Source organism: Poromitra crassiceps, assembly GCF_964638095.1.
Source record: "Poromitra crassiceps genome assembly, chromosome: 19".
Lineage (NCBI taxonomy): Eukaryota > Metazoa > Chordata > Actinopteri > Beryciformes > Melamphaidae > Poromitra > Poromitra crassiceps.
In genome coordinates this window covers 11,529,520-11,550,500 of record NC_139646.1, presented here as the reverse complement: position 1 = coordinate 11,550,500, position 20,981 = coordinate 11,529,520, and the positions used below count along the sequence as shown (strand labels likewise).

The 20,981-nt window shown below is 45.7% G+C and overlaps 1 protein-coding gene across 1 annotated transcript in view; it reads right to left on the bottom strand.

Moving 5' to 3' along the window:
- The window catches only part of frem3 (Fras1 related extracellular matrix 3), a gene marked incomplete at its 5' end in the record, with an annotated part of 43,191 nt that extends 23,005 nt beyond the window's left edge, over window positions 1-20,186 (bottom strand). The window contains 2 exons of the mRNA XM_083655720.1: window positions 14,700-14,789; window positions 15,161-20,186. Of these exons, the coding sequence (XP_083511846.1) occupies window positions 14,700-14,789; window positions 15,161-20,186 (5,116 nt within the window). The remainder of the gene's footprint in view (window positions 1-14,699; window positions 14,790-15,160) is intronic.
- Window positions 20,187-20,981: the final 795 nt, after the last annotated feature.

The window sequence follows — 20,981 nt, the reverse complement described above, 5'->3', positions numbered from 1 at the left end:
TTTAATCAATTCAGAAGCAGGGATGAGGGGGAAACTGCAACCCTCTATCTACATTTTAAAGGGTGAAATAATCTTTTTAGGTATATAGTTTGTAGTTCATTTGTCATCGACAGTGCACACACGGACACGCACACGCACACGCACACACACACACACACACACACACACACACACACACACACACACACACACACACACAGAAGTGTGACCCCATTGACCTTGCATACATTTTTGCCCATCTTTCCAGAGCTGCTATGAGGAACAGGTTGGATCCAATCACCATCATGGGTAAGTAGAAAATGGGGCTAGATTTTAAGAAATCACAGCCAGCTGAGTAGCCTATCCGTGTCTGTCTTAGAAATCACTGATGACATCACAACTGCTTAAGTGACATCACTGATGACATAGTATATGACATCACTGATGATGTCACAATGTCTATGACATCAATGATAACGTCAAAATGTATAGGACATCATCAGTAGGACATCATCAGTGGGTATGACATCATCAGTCACATCACTCGATGATTGTGGGGCATGACATTTTGGAACCAAGCGGCTTCCGCCACTGGGCTGAAATCTCTATTAACGGAGGACCCCTTCACGAAGGTGAAGGCACGTCGCACAGGAGGGATGAGGAGCGGAGGAACATGAGACGAGGTGCAACAGCCAAGATTGAGGAGGTGTGAGAAACACCAGAAACTTGAAAGAAGAAGAACCAGGTCTAGAGTGATACCATCCAACTGTGAGACGCAGAATTGTGCCGCATTCATCCAGTCTGCCGGAAAGGCATTAGAAGAAGAAGAAGGCATGACATCATCAGTGGGTATGACATCATCAGTCGGGGGCTTTGCATGCTCAGTTGATGGATTGTGTTTGTTTACTAATATGACATCATCAGCCACCACTGGCCACCACTTGAAGAAGTGGCTGCTTCTATCGGTTATAGAGGGACATCCCGTGCAATAGAGGACATCACGTGCCATAACGGACATCACGTGCCATAATGGATGAAAGTACACACAAAGTCACTTATAGAAGCGGCTGCACCGCTTAAAAATGAACTATCCCTTTAATACTGTCAATCAATACTATTGACTGACAGCCTCCTCTGCTACAGTAAAGTGCTCACTGCCTGACTTGAAACGTGTTCGAAACAGAACACGATTGCTGTGACCGATTGGGAAAAGAGCTGATGAAAACTATTCCTTTTCCACGTCTGCCACAGTGCTACCCGATATGTATGGATGTGAAATGGCGGCACAGCTGTAATATTACATAAGGGGATATAGCACATGACTAGATGGTCATCCAATGGCTCAAATAAGGCCTGGTTAGCTACACCAGGCAATCTTGTTTGTTAGTCATTTATCCATAAACAAATCAGAATTTGCATATCGCTCAGTGCTGCAATTAAACATTTTGTTAGTAGGTGAATACAAAACATAATTGCATGAAGCCAGCCACTAGGACTGAGGAAGTCAGCATTGCTTCAGGTCTCCTTTGTGATGAAAATGCATTTAGCTACGTGGCACCTGACATTTTCCAAGGCCTGCCACTCAATGGTTTTAGAACGGTGTGTGGTCAACAGGTGCTGCTGCTCTTTCGCTGTTCCCGGGTTCTAGTTTACAGTCAGTCTTTTTAGAATATTTTTCATTTTTCACAACCCATCCTCAACCTTTCCAATTTATTCCCATGCATGTCATCCTCATTTTACCCACACATACTCACTTTCTTAACATTTGAATGCAAAAAAAAGTCCCTCTGTTTTATTTTTAAGCGGTAACATTGTGCATCCTTCCGTCCCCCCGTTATGGCACGGAAAGAATGTCCATTATTGCAGGGAATGAATGTCCGTTATGGCACGGAATGTCCGTTATGGCAGGGAATCTCTCCATTATGGCACATTATGACTGTCTGATGATGCCATAATAAATAATAAACAAACACAATCCATCAACTGGGCATACAAACGCCCTATCTACATTTTAAAGGGTGAAATAATCTTTTTAGGTATATAGTTTGTAGTTCATTTGTCATCGACAGTGCACACACGGACACGCACACGCACACGCACACACACACACACACACACACACACACACACACACACACACACACACACACACAGAAGTGTGACCCCATTGACCTTGCATACATTTTTGCCCATCTTTCCAGAGCTGCTATGAGGAACAGGTTGGATCCAATCACCATCATGGGTAAGTAGAAAATGGGGCTAGATTTTAAGAAATCACAGCCAGCTGAGTAGCCTATCCGTGTCTGTCTTAGAAATCACTGATGACATCACAACTGCTTAAGTGACATCACTGATGACATAGTATATGACATCACTGATGATGTCACAATGTCTATGACATCAATGATAACGTCAAAATGTATAGGACATCATCAGTAGGACATCATCAGTGGGTATGACATCATCAGTCACATCACTCGATGATTGTGGGGCATGACATTTTGGAACCAAGCGGCTTCCGCCACTGGGCTGAAATCTCTATTAACGGAGGACCCCTTCACGAAGGTGAAGGCACGTCGCACAGGAGGGATGAGGAGCGGAGGAACATGAGACGAGGTGCAACAGCCAAGATTGAGGAGGTGTGAGAAACACCAGAAACTTGAAAGAAGAAGAACCAGGTCTAGAGTGATACCATCCAACTGTGAGACGCAGAATTGTGCCGCATTCATCCAGTCTGCCGGAAAGGCATTAGAAGAAGAAGAAGGCATGACATCATCAGTGGGTATGACATCATCAGTCGGGGGCTTTGCATGCTCAGTTGATGGATTGTGTTTGTTTACTAATATGACATCATCAGCCACCACTGGCCACCACTTGAAGAAGTGGCTGCTTCTATCGGTTATAGAGGGACATCCCGTGCAATAGAGGACATCACGTGCCATAACGGACATCACGTGCCATAATGGATGAAAGTACACACAAAGTCACTTATAGAAGCGGCTGCACCGCTTAAAAATGAACTATCCCTTTAATACTGTCAATCAATACTATTGACTGACAGCCTCCTCTGCTACAGTAAAGTGCTCACTGCCTGACTTGAAACGTGTTCGAAACAGAACACGATTGCTGTGACCGATTGGGAAAAGAGCTGATGAAAACTATTCCTTTTCCACGTCTGCCACAGTGCTACCCGATATGTATGGATGTGAAATGGCGGCACAGCTGTAATATTACATAAGGGGATATAGCACATGACTAGATGGTCATCCAATGGCTCAAATAAGGCCTGGTTAGCTACACCAGGCAATCTTGTTTGTTAGTCATTTATCCATAAACAAATCAGAATTTGCATATCGCTCAGTGCTGCAATTAAACATTTTGTTAGTAGGTGAATACAAAACATAATTGCATGAAGCCAGCCACTAGGACTGAGGAAGTCAGCATTGCTTCAGGTCTCCTTTGTGATGAAAATGCATTTAGCTACGTGGCACCTGACATTTTCCAAGGCCTGCCACTCAATGGTTTTAGAACGGTGTGTGGTCAACAGGTGCTGCTGCTCTTTCGCTGTTCCCGGGTTCTAGTTTACAGTCAGTCTTTTTAGAATATTTTTCATTTTTCACAACCCATCCTCAACCTTTCCAATTTATTCCCATGCATGTCATCCTCATTTTACCCACACATACTCACTTTCTTAACATTTGAATGCAAAAAAAAGTCCCTCTGTTTTATTTTTAAGCGGTAACATTGTGCATCCTTCCGTCCCCCCGTTATGGCACGGAAAGAATGTCCATTATTGCAGGGAATGAATGTCCGTTATGGCACGGAATGTCCGTTATGGCAGGGAATCTCTCCATTATGGCACATTATGACTGTCTGATGATGCCATAATAAATAATAAACAAACACAATCCATCAACTGGGCATACAAACGCCCACGACTGATGATGTCATCATGGCCTACAATCATCGAGTGGAAGGACGGACCGACGGACAGAGATGCAAAGTCCGTCATAGAAGTTGCTTCACCATTCTGACCGACTGACCAGAGGAGGCACCCATGAACACGGCCAATTGTGTCTTTAGGAACGTCAAGTACCACCGCTGCCGGGAATTGAACCCGGGTCTCCGCAGTGGTAGGCGAGTTCTTTTAAAGGAACACTCCGCCCATTGTCAACCAGCTTTGTATCATTAGAACATCAGTAGTATATCAGAAAACTGTAAACGGTTTTGAAGTCTGTCATTTAATTTGACAGTTATTGAGTGTTAAAGTGTGGACCAGTGACATCACTGGTCCACACTAACTCAAATTAACAACTCATTAACTCAAATCAACTCTCAATAACTGTTAAACTATTCATCATTCATCTAGTTTGACACTTATTGAGAGTTGATTTGAGTTAATGAGTTATTCATTTGAGTTAGTGTGGACCAGTGATGTCACTGGTCCACACTTTAACACTCAATAACTGTCAAATTAAATGACAGACTTCAAAACAGTTTACAGTTTTCTGATATACTACTGATGTTCTAATGATACAAAGCTGGTTGAAAATGGGCAGATTGTTCCTTTAACTCTACACTACGCAAGCATAACAGTTTTGTGTCTGGAGCATCATAAAGCACAGGTCTCTCCTAATATCTCTCTCTACCAGGAAGCCTTCCTTCCCAACAGACTTCCAGATTATGGGGAGAAGAGTGACAGCTGTACTCCCACCCACCTCCACCCCCGCAGTTCCCCTTCTCCCCTGTGTCGGCTTTGTTCGCTCAGGGGGTTGAACAACTGAGAGGGGACAGCAGGCCACAGTCTGGGTGGGCCAGCTCTACCACCATGGCATGCCTCCCTGCCTGCCTCCACATTGTTCACACCAGTGCAGAAGGGAATTGGCCATTCTCTGGCCTTCTATTGTATCTGCTGTCAAATATTGTGCCTGGAGCTGGCATGATTCTCAGCCAATCAAGAAACAATCAAGATGCCAAGACTTCCCAAAAAAGTGGTTCCTCTATAGTGCATTGCTTGAATTTACACTATGCTTCAGATAGCGAGGGAGATCTTTTTACTCTGTGAGAAATGTCCACTTGAAACCAGCGATGTCAAATTAAAGACCTGTGAGGCCTATATAAAAAGTTGCAAAAATAGAAGTCAAATGCTGGCTGTTCTGAAGCCTCTGGCATTAGACCTGATTTATCATCTAATTTATTGCAATTTTAACAACAATTTAGCCTGGCTATCAGATCCAGTGCATACTGTAGCTCACATTTCCATTAGCTAATCAAACTGACAATCATCATTTCTGCTGAAATGATTTATATGCGACACATGTATCTAAATGTCCCTGTTTTCAGACCCTTAATAAATTAGCCATAGCGTGATTGATGCTAATTCGCTGGCATGGGCAAGGGATGTACCGTATATCACAGAAGCATGACTGATGTTTTCATGTTTTTGGACCTGAGAGCAACTGGATGCTTTCCAGAGCTTTCACAAGCTGCTGCCTGACTTCCCTGAGTAACTCACACCTTAGCTAGCTTAGCTAGCTAGTTGCCCATTTGGACTCCAGTCTATATCTACTTTTAATTTTACTATTGTCATTTTTACTATTGCATTTTACTATTGCTTGTAATGTAATGTGTTTGGACCCCAGGAAGACTAGCGGTCATCTTGGCGGCAGCTAATGGGATCCTTTTAATAAACAAATAATAAACAAATAAGCCTACTGCAGCAGCTTCAGGTTGACAGGTTGACCTGACCTCATGATTCACTCTAAACTGCCTAGTAGTCCACTATAAAATACCCAAAATGCACTGCAATGTCTTGCGAACAGGGAATGTACCCTCAATTTTATACCATATACCACAATGCAATGCGATCATGTTTCCCGAAGGAGAAGCGTGAGGTAGTGTCCGAAACTCGTTTGATCGTTCCCCGTATAGTTCACTATAATGACAAACACTACATGGGGAATAGTGAGTTAGCATTTCAAATTGTTAATCAGATAAACACCCTGATTATTGGGTGTGAGGTCATGTGGTGCAGCCGGTTAACCTGGGTACAATTGCTCAATGTCAAGAAACAGAATGTTACAATACAGCACACTGTGCTGAGCACAGGAAAAATGTTTTGAATGTAGATACAGTGTGTGAGCAAAATGACTCGGCAAATAGACTGAGTGCTGCTTATAGAATTCAAACATATCCAACTGCCTAGTTTACACTAGTTGTTGTGTCGGCAGCAAAATCTGTTAGTGTATACTGGGAACAGATTTCTAATCTGTTAGTGTAAACTGCCTCCAGATTTCTAGTCTTCAAGTGTAAACTGCCTCCCGACGTCAGTCAGAGCCACAAAGATGATATCAAACCTGTTTGAATTTCAAAGTGAAAAGTCTTGTAGTGTATACTGCCTCGTCTGAGTCAGTTGTGTAGTGTATTTCAGTCCGTTTTTTCAGTCGTGATAAAACAAATCAGAACCAGTCTGGTAGTGTAAACTCCCCAGTCTTTTCATAATCTGTTAAGATTTTCAAAGTCTTCTAGTGTATCCCTACGTCAGCAAACCAACTTCAAAACATATATAGAGTGCAGTAGCAGTCTCAAAAGCTGCCCCTGTGCCAGCAGCCTTTCAGCCTGTATTGACATAGCAGCGCAGCACCATACATAGATGCATTGGGCTAGTGGGTCACAGAAGAGATAGCATTGGAAAGGCAGGTCAATATGAAGCTCTGACGTCTAACGGCATGATGCAAGGAAGAGCAACCTACTAAGAATATCCTCATTGAGTGACAAGCACGAGGACCGCCATTATTACATTTCCCCATTAATCATTCCTGATATAAATACTGGCCATGTTCCATTCAGCTATGCCGGTTATTTGAATATCAGAGTATGAGTTGGAAGCATTCACATATTGCCCATCAGATAACTGACATGCCAAAAGGTGATGTAGAGCTATAATTACGATTCCTAGCTTTTCTGGAAGTAGCCTACTCGCATTTACATTTAGATGTGTATAGAATGGGATTTTTCAACGGCTTAAGTTAGCTTCCTCTGCACATTCCACAGATTTCATGTAAAGAATGCTTGGATGGTATTAATAACTCTAATCCTGTCTTCCGGACTGCAGCAGCATGTGCTGTAAATTGACACATCACAGTGCCCAGATCACAGTTTCAGGACAGTGAAGGGATCTTGCAGGATGTTGTAAATCATAATGTGACAGGGTCTGAGAGCCACATGCCCTTTGACCCTTGCTTGCCACTTGGCACGGTGAGGCAGTGAGCCAGACATGGTGAGGCAGTGAGCCAGACATGGTGAGGCAGTGAGCCAGACACGGTGATGCAGTGAGCCAGACATGGTGAGGCAGACATGGTGAGGCAGACATGGTGAGGCAGTGAGCCAGACACGGTGATGCAGTGAGGCAGACACGGTGAGGCAGTGAGCCAGACACGGTGAGGCAGTGAGCCAGACATGGTGATGCAGTGAGGCAGACACGGTGAGGCAGTGAGCCAGACACGGTGAGGCAGACATGTTGAGGCAGTGAAGCAGACACGGTGAGGCAGTGAGACAGACACGGTGAGGCAGACATGTTGAGGCAGTGAAGCAGACACGGTGAGGCAGACACGGTGAGGCAGTGAGCCAGACACGGTGAGGCAGACACGGTGAGGCAGTGAGGCAGACACGTGAGGCAGTGAACCAGACACGGTGAGGCAGACACGGTGAGGCAGTGAGGCAGACATGGTGAGGCAGTGAGGCAGACACGGTGAGGCAGTGAGGCAGACATGGTGAGGCAGTGAGGCAGACACGGTGAGGCAGTGAGGCAGACATGGTGAGGCAGTGAGGCAGACATGGTGAGGCAGTGAGGCAGACACAGTGAAGCAGTGAGGCAGACACGGTGAGGCAGTCACGGTGAGGCAGACACAGTGAAGCAGTGAGGCAGACACGGTGAGGCAGACACAGTGAAGCAGTGAGGCAGACACGGTGAGGCAGACACAGTGAAGCAGTGAGGCAGACACGGTGAGGCAGACACGGTGAGGCAGACACAGTGAGGCAGTGAGGCAGACACGGTGAGGCAGACACAGTGAGGCAGTGAGGCAGACACGGTGAGGCAGACACAGTGAGGCAGTGAGGCAGACACGGTGAGGCAGACACAGTGAGGCAGTGAGGCAGACACGGTGAGGCAGACACGGTGAGGCAGTAAGGCAGACACGGTGAGGCAGACACGGTGAGGCAGTAAGGCAGTCACGGTGAGGCAGACACGGTGAGGCAGTAAGGCAGTCACGGTGAGGCAGTGAAGCAGACACGGTGAGGCAGACACGGTGAGGCAGTGAAGCAGACACGGTGAGGCAGTGAAGCAGACACGGTGAGGCAGTAAGGCAGACACGGTGAGGCAGACGGTGAGGCAGACACGGTGAGGCAGACGCTTGCATCACTAATGACAGCAAATGTGGAACTTGGAATCTTTGGCAGTCACCAAACCACGATTGGGGGAGGGGGTGCAAGAAAGAGAGAGAAGGGACAGATAGAGATTTGCAAAAGCCCATTCATTGTCTGACCATAAGCCAAAGCAGGGCACACTGATGGCCTGTCATGTAGCCTGACAGAAAGCAGCGCACACTGATGTCCTGTCATCCTGTAGCCTGACAGAAAGCAGCGCACACTGATGTCCTGTCATCCTGATAGAAAGATGAAGTTATGTAGAAAACAAGAGAAAAAAGAAACGGACAAGGCGATGGAACAGTGAGACAGTAACTCAATGACAGCTTGGCCGGGGGGCGGCAACAGCTTTGCCATATGAGAGCAGATAAGAATAACCGCTGCAGCCATACATCATAACTCCCCACACCCAGCACGCACCCCCCAACCACCATCAATCAAGACTGAAGAAGGGGCAGTAGGACAAGAAGAGAAAGACAGAGCAGAATGAGGTGACAGAGTGGATTAGTGAAAAGAGACGGGGGGGAAACGTGACAGGAAAAGAAAAGGAAAGACATGGAGAAGAGGTACAAAAAATATAGGAACATGCCAAAGAAGAAGAATGGTGTAAGCCTGACGGGGGCTTAGGGGAGGGAGAGGGAGACGTGTGTGTGTGTGTGTGTGTGTGTGTGTGTGTGTGTGTGTGTGTGTGTGTGTGTGTGTGTGTGTGTGTGTGTGTGTGCGTGTGTGTGTGTGTGTGTGTGTGTGTGTGTGTGTGTGTGTGTGGGGGGGGGGGTCATAGAAGAGGCCTCAGCTTCTCGTCACAGGGGGCCTACAGCAGTGGCACCATAAAAGCCAGTAAATCTCCTGGTGACTGTTGACACGGGTGACGGGTGCGATCCCAAAACACAGTTAGGAAGCAGGGGTGTAACATGGCCGTGAACGACTCGAGTGCCTCGAGTCAGCACGCATGACCTACAGGGGGGGGGAGGGTCGCTGGGGAAAATGGACTCGACCACGTCACGTGACGTCGCCCTACAGTGCAACCAAAACGCGTTCAAATCAGTAAACGTATACATATACACCAATAGCGCAGACACACATACATACACACAAGTGCAGTCCCCTAGTTGTTTTTCTTTCATTTTTCTATCTGAAGTTGGGTTGGATTTCTGCGGTGCTGGGAGTGGGGGTGACGGAGGGCTTTGAAAGGGGATAAGCCCCCCCCCCCCCCCCCCCCCCCCCCCCCAAAGCAGCCTTCCCTCTCACATACACACCTGTCTGCTCAGGATACCACCCCACTTCCAGGGCCTGCTCTGTCTGCGGCCCTGGAGTCTGGAGTCTCCGAGGAAGTGCATTCCTCTCCCGGCTGGGAATGATCGCATAACACTCAACCCACCGTGGTCTATGATCCCCCCCTCCTCCCCCCCTCCAGAGCTGGAAAAGTATATGGTTGCTGTTGGAGAAGTACAGAGAGCGATTGAACTTATCTGAATATAGAGCCACTGTTCTTTCTCGCTTCTCAATCGGCTAATCAGTGCAGTTTGATTAAGCCTCTGGTGAAATCTTAGACTGTCTTGCGCCCTAAGATTGGCAAGGATAGGCGGCGTTTCATGAAGCCCGCTACGCTCCGAGCTCTGAGGATCTGATGGACACATCCCGTATCACCCTCCTCCCTTATCTCTCTGCATTTCAAGCAAGTGCGTCAAAAAAGAACAGAATGCTCGATGACTGAACAAGTTTGACACTTAAGTAAAGGGTTTCTTCTCGTAGCCCATGGCGCACCAGGCCTCTTCTATGCCTGATGGACGAGAAGGATATGTGAGCTGGGCATCCACTTGTAAAAACAAGTATTTATTGGCTCCGTATCCCACACTTTGAATGGCTGGAGGGAGTTTCTGACCTGGTCACTTGCATGGTTATTGCTTTTCCAATAGAAATTCCCGGCAGCCAGAGAGACCCAAGCTGAAGCGTTTGCATTGAGGTCACTGGCATATTGTGTCTAGACAGTGACGTTTGTTCTTCTAACTACAGCGACAATATTGACTGAGAATTCATCGCTCACAATGACTAAAGCAGACTACTAAACCTTATGAAACAAGGGGGAAGTGTCTCATTCAATATTTTTGGAGACCTTTTGGGGTATTTTTGTCAAAGTTGTCAAAGGCCGACATCATTCACACAACATTCAGGCCAAGGTGTACAAGATGTGCAAGAAGAGAGCCATCTCTCCTGGTACGGTATCTGGAGGTCAAAGTACAGATTTGAAGATGAAGCAAAAGAATTCCCCAGTTCAGCTCATTCATCACTGCTCCTCATATCATCTCACGTTGAAGCTCTCACGCTGAAGCTGTCACGGGTCTTTGTGGGTCATCAGATCATCAGGGGCCATACGCATGAATCTTCTTTCAAGATTAAGATGTCTTAGTTAACTGGGTGTTTCATTTACGAAACCAGCGGTATAGGTGCTCAGATCGACTTTATGGAAAGATTTCTATGTTGATAATATATTGGGATGATAAGTAAGGATATATTTACTGATATTGAAAATGTGAGCTGTTGATTTGAGCAATTCCCTCAAATGAAGCAGACCCCCCCACCCCCCACACACACACACACCTCCACCCTAAAATCATGGAAAGTGTCCTGATTATAAGGATTTCAAGCATTGTGAATATAATATGAATAGTTGAGCTGCTACTTATTACTGTTGGACCAAGTCACAATATTCTTCGTTCTCAAAATTGTCTCCTTTTCTGCATCTCAATATGTTCCCAAGTAATTCTGGGGAAAATCAGAGTGAAATGGCTACACCACACTATTGTATCTATTGATTTATCTGTGGGTTATTTATTTATTTATTTGTTTATTCATTCATTCTTCTGATGTTGTTACTATTTGTGGTATTTCCAGGCCCATGGCTCAGCTGTGACGGATTTATGCACCTGAGACACATTCCTGCCATGACGCGTCTGTGAAGGGGTGAGAAGTTAAACAGCCATACAGCCATACTGGCTCGGTGGGCTGCTGCTGACCACCAGCTCCACTCTGAGTGTCCACTCCTGACCTGTCACTCGGACACACTTGTTACACAATTACGATGACCACACTTCAGCTGTGCCAAACCTGCCACACACATGCTGTCACGCACGCACACACACACACGCACGCACACACACACACACACACACACACACACACACACACACACACACACACACACACACACACACACACACACACACACACACACACACACACACCACTTTCATTGTTGACCCCTGCTTCTTACTGGATCAGCAGTCATACAGAGTTTTGGTGTGAGCCTAGAGTTGTCAAACGGCTGCATGTCTGCACAGATCCTCCTGACACATGTTGAGAAGGGTCTATCATACATATTGATATCAGATATTTCAAGCATACCGTATGTTTATGATCAAGTTTGTGCGTGTGACTGTGTGTGTGTGTGTATGTGTGTGTGTGTGTGTGTGTGTGTGTGTGTGTGTGTGTGTGTGTGTGTGTGTGCGTGCGTGCGTGCGTGCGTGCGTGCGTGCGTGTGTGTGTGTGTGTGTGTGTGCTTGACCCACTTGTGAAGAAAGATCAGTGCATTGCATGTAGCGGCAGGTACCTTTTAAAGACTGCTAAGACCCTTAAGCAGCTGCCCATATCAGTGTAGGCGATCTGAGGGCTATTTCCTACCTCCAGGTCACACTAAAGCATTAAGAAGAACTCAGTGACTGGATTGTTTTTGGAATGGTATACATGTATATGTCCGGGCAACACAGTGATTCAGTTGGATTTAAGGGACTAAAATCATTACTGTGTGAGGGGAATCCCACACTACAGTATGATGAACAATGCTGTGTTCAAATACAGTACAGACTGAGGAGAGAGACCATTGTGATCACATACTGTATGTTTTAACAAGGGGGGATACTCTTGTCTGGACCCAGTTCTGTCCATTTTCGCAGTCTCTGTCTCTCTCTGTCTCTCTCTCTCTATCAGCTAACTTGCTGAGTCCATTCCCCTAATTGTGTGAGAAAAAACATGAATTGTTCCACACAAGATGCTAAGCAACAGGGAAATAGCCAGGGACCAGCCTGCAGTTGATTCATTCCCACATTTCAAAACTATGAATATATTTACATTGCAAATGAGTTTTGTTGATTTCAGTGTGAATTGACAAAAATGAATGAATTAAATTCAATTAACTTACAGTTTAGGATTATGAAAACATAAACTGTAAACAATGTTGAGCAATTTCAGTGGATGATAATCTTGCGAGCAAATCCTTCCGACTGGCTGACCATCAGCGCGCTCTCCGCCTGCCCCTACATGTCCAGGATGATACCTCCACCTGCCCCTACATGTCCAGGATGATACCTCCACTTCCTCTTTGTCAATGCCTCAACACTTCACATTAGGTGATTCACCGGTCAGCTCACCTTACTTGTATCTGTTGATCTTTGTCCAGATGTGTGTCTGTGTGTGTGTGTGTGTGTGTGTGTGTGTGTGTGTGTGTGTGTGCGCCCACACGTGCGTGCGTGCGTGCATGTGTGTGTGTGCGTGCCTGTGTGTGTGCGTGTGTGTGTGTGTGTGTGTGTGTGTGGGGCTGTGCGAGTGTGCATTATGCTCGCTCATGTTTTGATATGATTATACTGTATGTGTGGTGGTGTGAGCTCACTCTGTGCCCTCTGCATGTGAACCAATTGAAGCCCTGCCATTCCCCTTCCTGTCGTTAGACCTACATTTACAGGCAGAAAGGCCACAAAGATGTATTTGCTTCAGCCAAATGAATAGGTGGCGTACGTCTCAAATATATTTGAATATATTGTGTTCTCTTTTTCAGTCACTGACAGAACGACCAATCCTCATTCAAAGCTAATTATCACCTGCATCACTTGCAGTCTGGGGAGAGAGTTAATTACAAGGTCCCTTCTCAAGTCAAGGCTAATAATATGAGGGCTTCACTTTGGTGGAAAAAACAGACAGCAATTTGCCCCCAAAAAAGCACATCCACCTAATCCTCCCTTCCCAATGGACTTGACGATGGTAGTGCCACTAACAGGGTCTTCAATCGTGCATAATTATAGACTAAACTTTCCCTGCAGCATCAATTGCATTTCCAAACATAAGTTTGTTTTGCAATTTAGAGCTGATGTTAAAATAGCAAAGTGCACCCCACCTGTTTCATTTTATTGCTTTGCATTTGCTCAATTTGGAATGCAGCCCAAGTCTATCTAAAGTGGAGTTAGAGATGACAAGCCACAAAACAAATCTAAATTGCAGCATTTGAATAGGCTACTGTGTACAGTAAGTCACTGTCATGCCTCTACCACACATCTGATTCATGCTTCATGCTTCACTAACAAAACTACAGGACAAGTACACACACACACACACGCATGCACGCACGCACGCGCGTGCGCACGCACGCACGTGCACACACACACACACACACACACACACACACACACACACACACACACACACACACACACACACACACACACACACACACACACACACACAGATTAAGATGAGAAGACTGCAAGATTGTCATGTTAGACATGTAACCTGTGGATATTTATGACATTTAAAAAGTGAGGCTCGTATGACATCTGTCCAAAAGTAAATTTCCAAGGAATATAAATACACACAGCTACTGAAATCCAAAGCCTGTGGGTAGAGCGCTCCTAGTGTGATGCTATTCCTACAATCATAACACTCACAAAATACATGTCCCTTTCAGGAACCAATAATAGAATACTTTAAATTCTGGTACGCAATTTACACACTTGTAGACAAAAAAAATTAAATGTAACATTTCCTGGATATTCCAGACCAAAACCTCATGCTATCACTGCTAGGGATTTGGGGGGGAATACCTTTACACGTTTGCTTTCATGGTGTCACTTCAAACACACGGAAAAAGGACCTTTGGAAGCAAAAGTACCCTGAGGGGACCCTATTGTTCATTAACAATAAAGTTTAGAGCTTTATTCATCGTCTGGTAGTCCCGCCTCTTTCACTTTTTACACAGCTATAGTCAGGGTTCGGCCCAAGTCCCCTTTGACCCCTGTCCTTTAAACCTGCCACCCTTTCCAGTGGGGCGAAAAGAAACAGGGGCTCTATACCGGCTGTCAGTCATGGCCAACTGCCTTAAGTCTTTGTGATGCAAACAGCTTGGAAGACTGACAGAGAGCAGCGAGTTTTAATTTGAAGGAACAATTATACGACAGATGATGGCTAATAGCAGTAATAGGCCCTCTATTGTGACAATGTGTATGAAATATGAAATATTAAATGATTCCTACCTTTGTCTTCAACAGTGAAGTAGAAGATATCACTTGTGGCGTTGCTTCCATCCAACAACGCATAGCAGATCTTCATGTCATCAATGTCAGCTGATGGTGTGAGAAACATAGGAAGACAGAGAGTAAGGTGAAATAATCTGCACTTGTCAAGGTCATTGAGAGGATTAGCCCACTTTTTTACAGAACTTTAGTTACAGCCCTCAGGCTTTCATTTAAATGATGTATGAATGACACAAGAAATGTGTTTTCATCCATCAGAACACAGACATATCTGAAAATCACCCCACAGGTCAAACTATAATTATTAATAGTAGTAATCATTATTCCCACATATACATGTAATATCTATAATGATATGTACCACAGTTATGACAACATTCCTTTATTATTATCATTAAATCTTACATAAGATATTAGAGGAGGGTAAACTTTTTAACCTAACAGATTTAATGTTGGCTTACCTTGAGTGAAGATCTTGATGCTGTCATTGCCCAAGGCGGTGTTCATAATGAAACCATGCAGAGGAGGCTCAGACACTGTGTATTTCAGGACCTTCCGGGCGCTGTCGCGGTCCTCAGATTTAAGGGCCTTACTGGTGATCAGGAAACCCACGTGGCCCGTCTGGAGGACCCTGAGTGAGGCTCCGGCCTTATTCACCACAATCTGGGGGACACCATTGTCCACTGTGTTGATGTGAATGGTCATCATCTGGGGCTTGCGTGTCTCATACACAGTGTCGGGAAAGACGTAAAAATCATTATGGGTGCCGTCGGTGACAGTGAAGGAGAAGCTGTCTTCATTGGTCTCGGTGCTGTCGTGCTTATAGGTGATCAGGTTCTCATTCAGGTCTTGCTTGGTAAAGGTAGTGATTGGTTGGGTGTTGTTGAAAAGCAGCTGTCCGTGCACTGGCACCTGGGTGATTATGAAGCGCAGCAGATTGTCTGGAGTGTCCCGATCCTCAACTGTCAACTCAAATGGTGTGATGAGTTTGGTTTCTCCCTCTCCTAAGACCAGCTTGTGTATGGTCAAGACGGGCTTCTTATTATCTACATCAGTGATGGACACTCTGAAGGTACGGAAGACAGGGTTGTAACCATCTGTCACCTCAAACTCAAAGCTGTCCATCTTCATCTCATCATCGGAGGTGTGGATATAGTAGATCTTGTTGCCAGCAAGCTGCAGCTGGGTGAAGGTGGAGATGGGAACACCTGGGTGGTCTGTGCTCTCTAGATGGCCTCTGCTGGGGGCTCGTGTGATACTAAAGCTGAGGTATTCATCAGCACTGTTGATATCAGTTGTGCTGAGGAGGTCAGTGGTAAGAGTTACTCTTCCTCCTTCTTTGAGAGTTACACCTTTGTTAATGACATCCGGAAAGACCATGTCAATACTTCCAATGTTGATGTAAAAGTAACGGTCAATAAGGGGATTGATGCCATCTGTGACGTCAAACTTCAGCAGGTCACGAATGCCCTCTTGGCCTGTGTGCACATACTGGATGAGCTGTTTGTCAATTTCATTCTGTGTGAAGTTCATGCCAAGGGTGATATTGCCGATGACATCACCAAACTTTGTAATACGCTGAAGATAGCCTTGGCTTGGGCCATAACGCACGACATATGTTAGCTCTTTGTCCTCAGAGTCAAGGTCGGTAGCCTTCAAAACCTTGTTACTGATGACTTTGGTCTCTCCGATCTCAACTTCAAGACCATCATTTATAGCCATTCTTGGTGTCTCGTCGTCAACAGGAATAACCATGATAAGAACTTTTTTTTCCAGTGTGTGTTTTCCATCTGAGATCCTGATTTCAAAGCCGTCCTCTTTGGTCTCTGAGTCATCATGTTCATAGACAATGTTAGATGCCTCTTTGATCTGTTCCAAGTTGAACATGTCCACAATGATGATGCCAGTGCTCAGCTGCTGAACGATTCTACCGTGCTTGGGGTTTTTGATGATCTCAAAGTACAGTTCGTCCTCTGGGATATCAGCATCTGCTGCATTCAGGATCGGTGTATCAATGACCAGACTCATGCCCTCCATTACCACAAACTCACGGATAAAAATTTCAGGCTTCTCATCATTGGCTGGAATGATGACTATGGGGAAGAAGTGTCGTTCAGAGAAGTTAATACCATCTGAACAGCGGAAGGTGAAGCGGTCTTCCACGGGTTCCACCCCTTTGTGGATGCTTTGGACATAGTGGATATGACCAATGACAACATCTTTGATGCTAAAGGCAGTGATAGCTGTCCCTGCCCTAGATTTCTCAGAGCCTGCGGCTGGGGAGATATTCTCCACATAGCCAGATGTTGGTTGGACGATGATGGTGCACAGAATATCATCATTGTCTGTGTCAATATCCTCAGCTTGGATGTGCTCCAGAGTAATGACATTCTTCTCCCCTTCCACTACTACAAACTGCTCTCCAACACTCACAATAGGTGGAATACTGTCAACAGGGAGAATGGTGACATGAACTCGCACACCTTGGACCTTGTTGCCACCGATGACCCATTCTTCTGACATATCGGACAGGGTAAGGTTGAAGGAGTCATGCTCTTTGACTGGTCCAATTTCACCAGATGTGTGAGCATACACCACAGCCCCATTGATGATGTCCTGCTGCGTAAATCTCTCAGCGGGGGCACCATTGACCAGGATCTCACCTAACCTTGGGGGCTCTTCCACAATGAATGTGAGCCTGAGGTCATCTGTGTCTTCATCACGGCCCTGAATGACACTGGCTGTAATCTCTGTCGCTCCGTTCTCCAGTACATCGATGGAGGCTCCAAGCAGACCAGCTGGCAGCATAATAGTGGGGGCCTCGTCATCAACGGGCTCAATGTTGATCTTAATGATGATGGGTACCTCATGGAAACCATCACTCACATCAAGCTTGATGACATCGCTGAGGGATTCCTCACCACTATGGATATATGTTATGCGAGTATTTGCTATGTCTTCCAGCGCAAATGTCTCGCCGTTTGACATGTCAATCCCCAAATACTGCAGCTGCCCATAGCGAGGAATCTGGGTCACAGTGAATATGATATTTTCATCATCTGTATCTGTGTCTGTGGCGTGCAATTCTTTCTTAGTGATGATATACATACTTCTTTCCATAAGAGTGAAGCCTGTGTTGGTGATGAGTGGGGGTTTGTTGTCAACAGGCTGCAAGAAAATGGTGAATAGCCCATCTGCTGAGTTACCAGCTGTGTCTTCCACAACAAATGTGAACTGCACAACTTTTGGAGTGATGCCCAGTTCCTGGTCAGGAGGCTGGTAAGACACTTTGTGATGATTGACCTGGGCCTGTGTAAACTCAGTAATGGCAGTGTCAGGGCTGTCAGTCAAAACGATGTCACCCAGGGGGGCTGGGTTGTTCTCATCCGTGTCAGTTGGGGACTTAATGATAGTGTACTTCAGGTCCCTGTCATCTGAATCTAGATCAGTGTAACACAAAAACTTCTTCTTGAAATGTGTCAGCTCATACTCTTGGACTGTCATGTGAAGGGTGGTGCCTGGATGAAGCTCTGGGGCAAGATCATCAATAGGATGGATTTTGATGGTGAATATATGTTCGCCTGATTGATTAGGGGGATCATTATCATCTTGGACACGGAACACAAACTGGTCAATTACAGTGGTGGTGCTATGTGGTCCAATATGACGATAGAACAGCTTTCCATCAAAAATATCTTGCTGGAACCATTCAGTCACCACCTGCTCAAACATCTCATCTGTCTCACTGAACGTCCAGAGAGAGGGGTCAGAGGGAGGCTCCACTTGCCTGAGAAGCAGCTCCCCTACAGTCGAGTAAGGGGCTTCCAGGATAAACCTAATGGTGGAGTCTTCTGAATCAATATCTGTGGCACTCAGAATGAAAGGAGAGAGCTGCATAACTTCATTCTTGAACAGCACCAGACCAGTGTTAGCATTGATAATAGGGGGCTCATCGTCGGTGGGGGCAATAGTGATGGGGAACAAAAACTCGACATCATTAGTGCCATCCGTCATTCTGAAAATAATGTTGTCACTGTAGGTGTCACTGCCATCGTGCTGGTACACCACAATGCCAGCATCTAGATCAGCAGGTGTAAAGAATTTCCTACGAGTCCCAAGCATCATCAGTTCACCATGTTTTAAGCCATCCACAACAGAAATTCTCACATCTTCCAGGTTATCCTCGTCACTGATCTCTAAATTGTGTGAGCTGGAGAGGGCTCGGGACTGCCCTTCAAACAATAGCTGGCCTGTATTTTTGGTTGCTACAGGAGCCAAGGTATTCATAGGCTTCACCACAATCATAAAAGCAAACGTATCAGAGACAGCACCATCGGTGTCTACAATTTCAAACTCTAGCTGGAAAATCCTCTCTACATCTGAGTCCTCTGAGGGGGGCTTGTAGGCTATTTTAAGGTCTTTGATGTCTCTCTGATAGAAGGAGGTGATGGGCAGGTTCTGATCATCTGTGCTGATGATATATCCCTGCTGAGGGTCCAGGGGCAAAGTAATGTTGAAAATTAAATCATCTGAATCAGATTCAACATCTTCGGCAGCCAGCATATCACTTGTGATAGCTGTCATCACAAACTGATCAATCTCCATCATCATCATAGCTACAAAGCTGGGCTTCGGAGCCGTATTCTCTGCGCCCTCTTTGATTCTCACCATCATCTGGAAATGCTCTTGCATTATGGTGTTGCCTTCATTATCCTGCAGTTCTACCATCATTGGAATATAGTCTCTGTTTGGTGATTTGGTTTTAGCGGTGTGCTTGTAGCGAATGCCTTGTTTAACAAATTCATCACAGTCAACCATTTGGCCATTGGTGGAGTTATTCAAAAGTGTGCCATACCTGGGGAGACCTCCGGCACCGACCAGAGTGGCGATCTTACACTGTGTCGCACCTTCCTCATAGGAAAATTCCAGACCCTTTTTGTCAATAGGGTTGCTGTTGCCATTAAGCTTTTCTACTGCAAGGGGCATATTCCTGGTGAGGATCTCGAGCTGTTGGAAAACCACCTCCACCTCCAGCATGAAAGGGATGATCACCGTGTCTGTCTGGGAGTCATAACGAAGCTGGAGCTTCACGCGATCCTTGCTGGGACTCCGAGATCCCAAATGAGTGTATTTCACCTCATCTGGTCCAAATGCACACGGGAACTTTTTGGGCGACAGCACTCCAGGTTTCTGGGCTAGGGGGTCATTGTCCAGAACTGTGATGTGACAGCGGTCCCCAGGCTGCACTTCTGTTACCAGGTCATTTATAGGGTCCAAATAGACAGACCTCCCAAATGGTACTCTGATCTCATTGTTAGCAATGATGATACTGTCTTCATTAAGTCCAGATCTGTGGTGATAAAGGTTGGATGGGTCAAACGGCTCTGCATCTACTGAGGAGCAGAGGCCTAGAGCAAGCATGACAAGGAGGCATCTCAAAAGTGCCCGTGTTTGACAAAGTCTGGAACGTTGCAGACAACCAGCCATATCCACTGCTAGTTGCCTTGCAATTCCTGTTAGAAGTCAGCAGCAATAGGCAGACTCCTCTCCCCAAAAGAAAAGAAAGAAAAAACACAGAGAGAAATTGAACAAAAACAAAATTGATAGTTAGGGCCTTGGATTCTATCTTCTGTGTTCTCTCTCTGTTGCTATGTGGCCACACAGACACAAGTGTAGTGAGTGCTGTGGGGCTGTGCAGGTAATAATGAAACAGTAGACAGTGACAGCCGCAGTCTCCTCCTTCTGTCAGCGTGGGGAGGGAGCGTCCTGCCCCCTTGGCTAATTTAAGAAAGACCATTGGACAGCCTGTGAAAGTGCTCCCCCAACCCGTCCTCACCCTTCTCTCTCTCTCTCTCTCTCTCTCTCTCTCTCTCTCTCTTTCTCTCTTTCTCTCTCTCTCTCTCTCTCTGTCTCTCTCTCTCTCTCTTTCTCTCTCTCTCTCTGTCTCTCTCTCTCTAAAAAAAGGCCAGATCCATGAATTGTGGGGGAAACATCCAATGCAGTAATCTAATTTAATCTTTCCTGTCAAACAAAGACAGTGTTATTATCTTTGACTGACTGGAATATTCTTCTTTTGATCTCTGAATATTCGATAATAATCAAGTGCTTCATGGTTGCTGTAAATCACAGATTTAGTAACTACATACTGCTTTACTGTAGTAGTGTTGCTTATTGTCTACGCATCACAAATGGATTCCATGTGATGAGGCTACACACTTTACCGTATGAGTAAGCCTGCTTACATTTGAGAACTGATCATTCCAGCAGTTCCTTGACTATTAC